The sequence below is a fragment of the Neofelis nebulosa genome, chromosome 16 (genome assembly GCF_028018385.1).
Source record: "Neofelis nebulosa isolate mNeoNeb1 chromosome 16, mNeoNeb1.pri, whole genome shotgun sequence".
NCBI classification, from domain to species: domain Eukaryota; kingdom Metazoa; phylum Chordata; class Mammalia; order Carnivora; family Felidae; genus Neofelis; species Neofelis nebulosa.
Genome location: NC_080797.1, coordinates 33,595,835 through 33,606,186, shown reverse-complemented (window position 1 = coordinate 33,606,186; position 10,352 = coordinate 33,595,835). Strand labels below are relative to the sequence as shown.

General features: G+C 55.7%; 2 protein-coding genes across 2 annotated transcripts in view; both read right to left on the bottom strand.

The window, feature by feature from the left end:
* Positions 1–890: 890 nt before the first annotated feature.
* Positions 891–2,162, bottom strand: PYY (peptide YY). The gene is made up of 4 exons (XM_058703165.1): positions 2,035–2,162; positions 1,504–1,691; positions 1,303–1,383; positions 891–1,138 (listed from the first exon to the last, which is right to left on the bottom strand). Exons 2-4 carry the CDS (start codon positions 1,689–1,691, stop codon positions 1,114–1,116), a joined length of 294 nt encoding a protein of 97 aa, XP_058559148.1. The 5' UTR covers positions 2,035–2,162; the 3' UTR covers positions 891–1,113.
* A 686-nt stretch (positions 2,163–2,848) lies between these two features.
* The window catches only part of TMEM101 (transmembrane protein 101), a 41,980-nt gene continuing 34,476 nt past the window's right edge, over positions 2,849–10,352 (bottom strand). The window contains exons 4-5 of the mRNA XM_058703164.1: positions 7,123–7,226; positions 2,849–2,996 (exon numbers count right to left, since the gene is read on the bottom strand). Coding sequence (XP_058559147.1) covers positions 2,864–2,996; positions 7,123–7,226 — 237 coding nt within the window. The 3' untranslated portion in view covers positions 2,849–2,863. The remainder of the gene's footprint in view (positions 2,997–7,122; positions 7,227–10,352) is intronic.

The window sequence follows — 10,352 nt, the reverse complement described above, 5'->3', positions numbered from 1 at the left end:
GTCCTTCAGGGGTTCCTCAGACTTAGCAGGGAGACCGGGCACAGCAACATGGACAGAACAGAGCAGCGGCCATGAGAGCTGGGCTGCCTCAGAGGGAAGTGTGCAGATCAGGGACAATCAGGAAGGCTTCCTGGACGAAAGGGGCTGGGAAGGAAGAGTATCAGGGAAGATCAGCCTGCAGGCAAGCTCTGGGATTCTTCTGTCATCCGTACAGAGTGGTCAGGGACTTGGGTCAGACTCCAGTTCAGACGTTCCAAGCGCCTTCAGCCTTCAGTGTCCAGTCTAGAGAAGGGCGGGGTGGGGGACAGCACTGGAGGGTGTCCCCATAGCCTTGTCACTGGGAAAGCACAGTTAGTGACTTAGCCATGGAGTGGGAATTCAGCAACGTGGGGGAGGGCACTGCTAAGGGAAGGGCACCCTCCACACTCCCACTGCCCCTCGTGCCCAGGGAATGGGAGATGTGAGAAGTGACCCCTCCCCCTAGCACACATACACCCACCTCAACCCCGCCCCCTGCCCCATGACTTCCTCCACAGTCCCATCTTGGATCTCATCTCTGCTCCCAGCCACTCTCCTAGGCTGCCTCGCCGGCTCCCTTCCACCCCAGCCCCCCATCCTGTCCCAGCTCTCCTTCTGGCTCCTCCCTGCCCCTTGTCAGGAACTTTCATCCTGCCCCACTTCCAACCCAACAGGAGAGTGCCACCGAGGCCCCTTGCTTGGGCCACAGTGTCTTCTCTTAGCTCAGAGCCCAGGGGAGCTCCCAGCCCTGTCCTGGGAAGTCTTTTGTCTGGGGCGCCCAGTCTTCTGCGATCCTTCCACCCTCCCCTCCCCCCCCACCCCGGATGCCACCTCCACGAAGGAGAAGGGAAAGGAAATACGCACACATTCCGTTTCAGTGAAATTTGCTCTTTATTTGGGGACTAGGGAAAGACCACACACAGCCCTCCAGCCCAGGGGCCGGGGGCACGGAGAAATGGGATGAAGACCCCATCCAGCACCCCCACCCCCTCCCAGGCACAGTAGGCAGCGAGAGGAACCCAGGTTCCGGGTCAGGAGCACACATGCAAACGAGGTCGGTGCAGTCGGCGTGTCTCCCAGGAGGCCTTGGGGTCGTCACCACATGTACGCGCCTTCTGGCCTGTAGGACGGAAAGGAAAGGAATCGCCCAGAGCCGGCCTCGGATCCAGGCGTGAGAACGCCAGGTGGTGGGGCCAGGGTGGGGGCTCCGTGGGGCCGCACATCCCAGACCGAGCACTAGGGGACAAGACGGGTGGCCGGGGCGGGGAGGAGGGGGGCTTTTACCGTGATTTGACCTGGCGGTCCTCGCCGTCGGGGAAGAGCAGTTTCGAGAGGACCGCTTCCGGGCTGTCTCGTTTCCCGTACCTGGGGGCGGGGGTCGGAGGGGGCGGGGTCAGGCGCGGGCACGCCCCCGGGCGGGGGGGGAGGCGGAGGCGGGGGCGGGAGCCCCAGGGACCCGGCTCCGAGGCCGGCGCACGCGCTCACCGCTGCCGAGTGACCAGATTGAGGTAGTGGCGCAGCGACGCGTAGTAGCGGCTCAGCTCCTCCGGCGACGCGTCTTCGCCGGGAGCCTCGGGTTTGGCGGGGTAGGCGTGGACCAGCGCCCCCAGGCAGGCGAGCAGGGCCAGCAGCACTGTGGCCACGGCGGGCCACGGGCGGCGCACCGTCACCATCTGGAGAGAGGGCAGTGGGTCGTGGGCCATCCCCCGCCTCGACACCCGACGGCGGGAGGCGGCCTGCCGTCGGGGCCCACGTTTCCCGGCCTGTGCAAGACCGCCAACGGACCGAGGCTCAGCTGCTGGCTCGCCGTGTGTTCTGCGGCACTGCCCCATCTGTGCCTCAGTTTCCCTGTCAGAGAGGCATAAGCCCTGCCGGCCTCCCCAACCCCCGCCCGTGCTAGAGATAAAGGGCTATGCTGGCCACTCAGCCCCAGTTTCCACCATCCCAGCCTCAGTTTCCCCACAAAATAGCCCGGGTTCCCCTGCAACAGACCATTCCTGGTCCCGGGCCACTCACGGCGACAGTTCTGGAAGCGGAGATGAGCAGGTGGAAGGCGAGAGGAGTCCCAAGGGCTGGACTGCTGCAGGTCGGGCTGTGGCCTCCTCCTCTGCTCAGCGCTTTCCCTGCGGGGCTTATATCCCCGGCCTGGGAAGGGAGGGGGAGTCCGAGGAGGGGGGGGGGAGCTCGAGGCGTGGGGAGGGCCCTTCCTCCTCCTTGCCTCCACCCCTGCCAGACCGCTGAGCTTCCACCCAGACAGTGCGTGATGTCTCCACCTTGTAGGAGATGAGGGGGCAGCCGCCAGGCTCAAACTCAGACTCTGGACAGAGCCTGAGCCCCATCTTCACCCCACAGCCCCCCAACAGCAGGTGAGCCTCCTGAGGAGGTGAAGCGTTTGCATCTAGACTCCTGGGGCAGCCCCTAAGGCCAGGGATGAGATTATATCTTCCCTAGCCTGCCCATGGGTGGGAATTAGGGACACAGACCGGACCCTTGACCTCCAGCCAGTGGGACCTGTGGCCATTCCGTGGAAAAGGCAACCTCGCTCAGCAATACCTTGGAGAGGGGCTGAGGAGTGGCAGGATCTGTGGGGAAAGCCTCTTTCTACTGGAGGTGGGGTAGGAGCCACGACCATGATTCCTGACCTTTATGATCCTGGAGGAGAGGCCTCTCTGGACACCCCACTATGTCCCTTCTCTGTGAAACAGTTGGGAAGAGCTGAGAGGAGGCAGAGGCCAGTCCCCCCCCAGAAGCAGCTGAGTCTGCCTCCTGCACATCCAGCCTGACACACACAGACCCCCCGCCCCCAGCCCGAGCAGGCCTGGCACAGAGATCCCTCCAAAGCAGTTCACCCCTTCCCCATCCAGCTGTCATCCAGGCTCTGCTGTCTTCTCAGGTTGAGTGATGCCCATGCACGTGCCACTCTCCCCAGCCCGTTGCCGTCTCCACCCGGGTCTGAGGCCAAGATCCTCACCCAGGGCCTTTGAAAGAAAGAGGAAGGGCCCACTGTTTATCAGGCACCTACTGTGCACTGGGCAGAACAGGATTTCAGCGCGACGACACAATGAGCTGAGTTTATCCCCCTTTTACAGATGAGGAAACTGAAGCTCTGAGAGAGGAGGGAACCCAGGATGCAAACAAGAGGAAAGGGCTGGGGCAGGGCCCTCTCGGCCGAGGGGTGGAAAGGCTCACTACCTGGAATAATCAACCACAGGGCTCAGAAGGTGGGCATGGGGGAAGGGGAGGGGAGGCTAATTTGGGGGCCTGCTCCCCTTTTGGAGAGGCCAGCCGCATCGGACCTACCTGCCCCCATTGGAAAAAGGGGGTTGTTGGGGAGTCTCTCCATAAAGCCCTTTCCAGGTCTCCCCTCCCCCATCTGGCCAGAGCCCCCGGTGCTTCCCTCTGTCCCATCGGCCCCTGAGGGCAGGAGGGGCCATCTTGGTTGTGGGCCAGCCCCTCTGCCCTCTAGGACAGATGGCCGTGGGTGTTATTTTTAGAGCTCTCTCAAGGTGGAGAGTCTAAGGCTCCCTCAATCATCTTTTTACAGGTTCAGTCACCTGCACTCTCCGGAAATGGCTCCTTATCAACTAGTCAGGCCCCATGGGCCCCCGCACACCCTAAGAAAGGCCAGGGCAGCACGCTGAGTGTGGAGGCGGAAGAGGGCATAGACCCTATACTCAGAGGGAGGAGAAAAATCATTCACCCCAAGGGCAGGTCTTGGCCCTGTTCTCCAGGAACCCCAGTCTCAGAGGAGAGTCATAGCCATACCCTTGGGGATCCCCAGTCCGAGGGGAGGGGAGCAGCAGTATCACTGGGGAGCCCCAAACCAAGGGAGGAGGCACTCCACGATCCACGTAGAGCCCCAGTCTGGAGAGTTCCCAGGACACAGGGACAGGGAGGAAAACAGAGGGATAAGCCTGGGTCCAGTTGGGGGAGCGGACAGCAAAAATAAAAGAACACTCTTCCAGATGGCCATGGAAAGAAAGAGGCAGGTGCTCACCCTTGGGATGGAAAGGACAGCCAGGGGGGCTGGTTACGGCAGCTGTAACCCAGGGGTCAGAGCCTGGACAAGACCCTACGGGCTAAAGGGGACAAGGATATCTGAGAGTATGGGGGTTGGGGACACAGCGGCACCAGCTGGGGTGGTGACAGGGGGTTTCTAGTGTACTGATCCCAGGCAGAGAGAGATGATAGGGATTGTGAAATGCCCAAAGGGAACTGGTGGCCTTCCTGGAACCTTCTCATGCCTTCAGGAATATGGAGTCTGAGAATAGGTGGGAGCGGAGGAGAAACAGAGGAGCCAGAAGGCACTGGGGAAAGCCCGGATTCAGGGTACCACCCCTAAAGAAGTCGCTTCCCTCTTTACGTTTAGAGTGAAAGAGAGAGGAACCTGAGAAGGTCCCTCAGGGCGGACCGGGAGCCAGCCTCCCACACCACACAAACCTCCCTCCGTCTCGCCCCGCCCTCTGATTCCACTTCACAATTACAGGGCAAGCCGATTGGTTCATTAATCACCACCTCCTCATTGAAGAGTTTATTAACTTGTTCATTAGTGGGGAGGATGTCTCAGCCCCCGATCAATAGGCTCAGTTACCCCCCACACACACACACCCGCCACCATCATTGACCCATGACTCAGTTGCTATTAGACATGTCTGGGAGGTGGGGGGACTGATATTCATAAAAGGAGAAACTACAAAATAATGGTTATTGTAGACTTGTGGCCAGCATCTGCCTCCAACCTGTCCTCAAAGGGTGGCGGGGGCAGAATCACTGGGGGTGCCTTGATCCCCGTTCCCAGAATACCTAGCAAGGCCACTCCAGAGATCAGGGAGGCCAGGAACTTGGACCCCAGCTGAGCAGTCCCCTTACCCAGTGGGCTCAAGGGTCACTCATCAAGATAAGATGACCCGTGCCATGCATCCCCAGAGGCTTAGCATTCTGTACCCCACCGCACCACGCACCCACTGTCCCCCACTTTCCCCCACGCAAAGGCTCTCTGTGATATACCACGTACTGGGCAGTGCTAGGCCACTGCCTTCCACCCTCAGCAAGACCTCAGGCCCAAGGTCCTAGGGACAGCAAGTTGCCATGCAGTAAGAGAGAGTCAATCCTCATTCAACAAGCCCTTATTAAGCCCCTCCTCAGTGGCAGGCACCGTGACGAGCAGAGAGGACAGCGCAGTGAACCAAAAGGCAAAATCCTTGCCCTAATGGAACTTACATTCTAGAGGCGGGAAATACAAAATCAGTAAATAAACAAGAAAGCGTGGAGCATGTCTGATTATGAGAGGTGTTATAGGAAAAAGTCAGGGTAAGGGGGATAAAGAGTCCTGGGGTGTACAGGGCTTACTGTATGTTGGGGGGTTAGGGAAGGCCTCACCTATAAGATGGCATTTGAAGGAATGCCTACCTTCTTTCTACCTTGGGAAGAATGTTCCAGGTGGGGGAAAGAGCAAGTGCAAAGGCCCTGAGGTAGGAGTGTTCTTGGCAGTTTGAGGAGGGCAAGGAGGCCCATGTGGCTGGAGTGCAGTGAGCAGTGGGGCTGTTAGAAGGAGAGATCAGGGATGCCCCAGGAGGGGACTGGATTATGTAGGGCCTTGTTGCCTGCTATGAGGACTCTGGCTTTTGCTCAGAATGACATGAGAGCTTCAGTCCAAGGAGTGACATGGTGTGACTTAGGTGCTTTTTTTTTTTTTTTTTAAGATTTTATTTTACCTTTTATTTTTATTTATTTATTTTTTTACGTTTATTTATTTTTGAGACAGAGAGAGACAGAGCATGAACAGGGGAGGGGCAGAGAGAGAGGGAGACACAGAATCTGAAACAGGCTCCAGGCTCTGAGCTGTCAGCACAGAGCCCGACGCGGGGCTTGAACTCACGGACCGTGAGATCATGACCTGAGCCGAAGTCGGACGCTTACCCGACCAAGCCACCCAGGTGCCCCTATTTTACCTTTTAAGTAATCTCTGCACCCAATGTGGGGCTCTGACCCACAACCCTGAGACCAAGAGTCGCACACTCCACCCAGTGAGCCAGCCAGGCACCCCCTGACTTGGGTTTTGAAGGAAGCATCCTGGCTGCTGTGTTGAGAATAGACTGAAGGAGGGCAAGGTCAGAAGCAGGAAGGCCCTGGGGCTCCTGGGTGGCTCAGTTGGTTAAGCGTCTGAGTCTTGGTTTGGGCTCAGGTCATGATCTCAAGGTTCGTGAATTTGAGCCCCACACTGGGCTCTGCGCTGACAGTGCAGAACCTGCTTGGAATTCTCTCTTCCCCTCTCTCTCTCTGTCCCTCCTCTGCTTGCTCTCTCTCTCAAAATAAATAACTTCAGCTTAGGTCATGATCTCACGGATTGGGAGTTCAAGCCCACGTCAGGCTCTGTGCTGACAGCTCAGAGCCTGGAGCCTGCTTCGGATTCTGTGTCTCCCTCTCTCTCTGTCCCTCCCCCACTCGCACTCTGTCTCTCAAAAAAAAAAAACCAAAAAAAACATTAAAACATTTTAAAGAAGAAGAAGGAAAAGAAGGGGGGGGAGGAGGAGGAGGAGGGGGGAGGAGGAGAGAAAACAGGGAAGCCAGTCAAGAACCTGCTGCAATAATCCAGCTAAGACTCGATGGTGTCACGGATGTGCACACACACACACACACACACACACTCCCCATAGGTGTACATTCCCCATAACCTGCCGTTATGTCCGGACAGTGCTGACAACCTTTCATGTAGCCAAGAAAGTCCCCTGGAGGAGACAGCAGAAAATCAATGGGTGCCAACAGTAGCTAGGCAGTGGACCTGTCTGCTCTCTGATTTTTAAGGCTCCTCATTTATTAGTCCATGTGAAACTCTCCATGTCACCTTGATTACTAGCCGTAGCCCAGGAAAATATTGGCTACCATGATGGTGCTTATCGAAATGCAAGCTTGTTCATTTTGTCACGAGTGTAAATGTCCCGTTGCCTAAAAACACTCTGGCTCTTGGCCAGAGTCAAGGCGTGAAGCTGTCACACCTTGGATTCTGGTTATATCTAGGGGGTGGGTTGGGGAGGTAGTAATGGCAAGAAAGAAAGGATTTTCACTTCTTAACGACAGGAGTGCTCCTAGGAGACCTTCCCTTACCCAGACTTGTTGGTCCTTCTATAAAACGCAGCGACAGATGCCTGTGGCATGGTGGATTCCCAAGACCCAGGCTTCTCTCTGGAACAGGTATCAGCAAAGTCTCTCTGTAAAGGATCAAACAGTAAATATTTTAGTCTCTGTTCAGCGGTTCAACTTGGCTACTGTAGCACAAAAGCAGCCATAAAACTATGCAAAAGAAACGAGCGGGCGTGGCTGTGCTCCAATGACACTTTATTTGTGGATATTAAAGATTGAATTTCACGTCATTTTCACGTCATGAACTATTCTTCGATTGTTTTTTTCAACCGTCTAAAATGTAAAAGCATCCATCGTGAGACCATTTGTACTCAGGACGTAACGGACACAGACCCGCAGGACCACAGTTTGCCGACCCCGTGGTCTCAAAAAGCAGGTACTTCAGTTGCCCCCACCCCGGGGTTGAGTTGTTTGTTTACCAAGACGCAGCTGGATCTCGAGCCTCTTTCAGCCAGGTATCCTTGTCACTGTAATCCTATAATCACATAATCCTATTACCGTGTAATTCAATTAAATATCACACAAACTAATGATATGTGATGCGCTCACTTGAAAGAGTCACTTCCTCGAAAACTAAGTTGGGGGCTTTGAAAAGGCTGAACGGAGAAGTGCTGAAATGTTGAATTAGGCTCCGGCTCCTGCCCAGAAGGCCTGTGCACACCCCCCCCCCCCCCCCCCACCGCATAAATGCTCCTGTTCCTGGGGATGAGCCCCCGGCCTGAGTCCGGAACGTCTCGGGGACCTACAGTCACAGGAGGCCCGTGCTGCTGGTACAGAAACTCGGGTCCTGAAAGTGACGTGATTCGGGGAAGAGGCAATTCTAACCCAGGCCGTTTGAGACTTTGTATCTGTGACTCTGGATGTCTCACGTGGTGCCACCCGGGAAATGGCTGTTGCATCAGTGAACGAGTGGGAATATTAAGTTAAAATATTGGTGCAGCTGTCTTAACAGAGACCAAATAATGGGAGCTTAAATACCATGGAGGTTTATTTCCCTCTCATAAAAGGGTCTGAGCTGGTGGATGGTCCAGAGGTAGGGCTCTGGTCCTGGCTCTGACCCACAAGGAGCCCAGGCACCGTTTGTCTTGTTACCCCAAGATTGTTGCATTCATCTGTATGCTGGGAGAATGCTCGTTCCTCGCATCCCCCCCCATCCACACTCCAGCTCATGGGAATGAGAAGAGGAAGTAGAGAGCGAGGATTTTCCTTTTAAAAAGACAATGGTTGGGGCGCCTGGGTGGCGCAGTCGGTTAAGCGTCCGACTTCAGCCAGGTCACGATCTCGCGGTCCGTGAGTTCGAGCCCCGCGTCAGGCTCCGGGCTGATGGCTCGGAGCCTGGAGCCTGTTTCCGATTCTGTGTCTCCCTCTCTCTCTGCCCTTCCCCCGTTCATGCTCTGTCTCTCTCTGTCCCAAAAATAAATAAAAAATAAATTAAAAATGTTAAAAAAAAAAAAAAAAAAGACAATGGTGGGGGCACCTGGGTGGCTCAGTTGGTTGAGGGGCCGACTCTTGAATTCAGCTCAGGTCATGATCCCAGGGTCATGGGATCGAGCCTAGCATGGGGTTCCACACAGCATGGAACCTTCTTGGGATTCTCTCTCTCCCTCTGCCCTTCTACCCCTGCTCTCTCTCTCTCTCTCTCTCATAATTAATTAAGCGAGGAAGCTGCACATGTTACTTCGGCTTCTACGCCAGTGGCCAGAATTTGGTCACGTGGTCATTCTTCACCAGGAAGGAGGCCAGGATATGAGGTCCTCACCATGAGGATATCATCTTTCCCCCTCACCCCCCGGTTTAAAAAAAAAAAAAAAAAAATTTTTTTTTTTTTAATGTTTTTTATTTATTTTTGGGACAGAGAGAGACAGAGCATGAACGGGGGAGGGGCAGAGAGAGAGGGAGACACAGAATCGGAAACAGGCTCCAGGCTCCGAGCCATCAGCCCGGAGCCTGACGCGGGGCTCGAACTCACGGACCGCGAGATCGTGACCTGGCTGAAGTCGGACGCTTAACCGACTGCGCCACCCAGGCGCCCCTCACCCCCCGGTTTTAACCCCCCTCTGTGGTGTTCTCCAACCTCCACAGCCAATGCTCTGATTCTCCTGACACCAGGTGGGTGCTGGACAAGTTGACTCAATTCTGATGCGAACTACGTCAGGTTGGCAGGGCTCCCACAGCTGACGGGTCCAGTCTCACAGAACTGCCCCCTACTTCAGACGCCACCGAAAGTCCTGAGCCTCCTGGACTGCATTTTTTTTTTTTTTTTTTGGTAATGTTTATTTATTTCTGAGACAATGCGAGCGACAGAGTGCAAGCAGCGGAGGGGCAGACGGAGGGAGACACAGAATCTGAAGCAGGCTCCAGTCTGAGCGGTCAGCCCAGAGCCCGACTCGGGGCTCGAACTCACGAACCGTGAGATCATGACCTGAGCCGAAGTCGGACGCTTCACTGACTGAGCCACTCAGGCGCCCCGAGCCTCCTGGACTTCTGATTATAAATCTGGGACCCCCACGGCCCCCTCCTCAGGTTTGACAATTTGCTAGAACATCTCAAAGAACTCAGGAACCCACTTGATTGACATTTCCTGGTTTATTATAAAGGATGTTCTAAAGGATACAAATGAGCAGCCAGACAAAGAGGGATGTAGGGGAAGGTGTGAAAGGGTCCTGAGTGCAGGAGCCACTGCCCTCTTTGGGGATGGGGGTGGGGCCGGAAGTTCCAGGCTTCCCGGCAAGGCTTGGTGTCTCTGTTGACCGGCCCCCACCCGAAGCTATCTAGAGGCCCACTCACCAAGAGGCACCTCATTAAAACAAAAGATACTCCTTTCACCCGGGAAATGCCAAGAGACTTAGGAGCTCTGTCTCAGGAGCTCGGGACGAAGACCAAATATATATTTCTTATTACGCCACAGCCCCCTGTGCTAAGAATCCCCAAATCTTTGTCACCTGCTCCTGTGCTGAGTGCCTGACCCATATGACCCTCTGTCCCAGACGTATCCATTTGGTTGTCTCCCAGTCATCTAAAACTCCTTGTCACCTAGAGAGCAAAAATAATGATTCAGGGGCCCCCGGGGGGCTTAGTCGGTTAAGCGTCCGACTTCGGCCCAGGTCATGATCCCGTGGTTCACGGGTTCGAGCCCTGCATCAGGCTCTGAGCTGACAGCTTGGAGCCTGGAGCCTGCTTTGGATTCTCTCTCT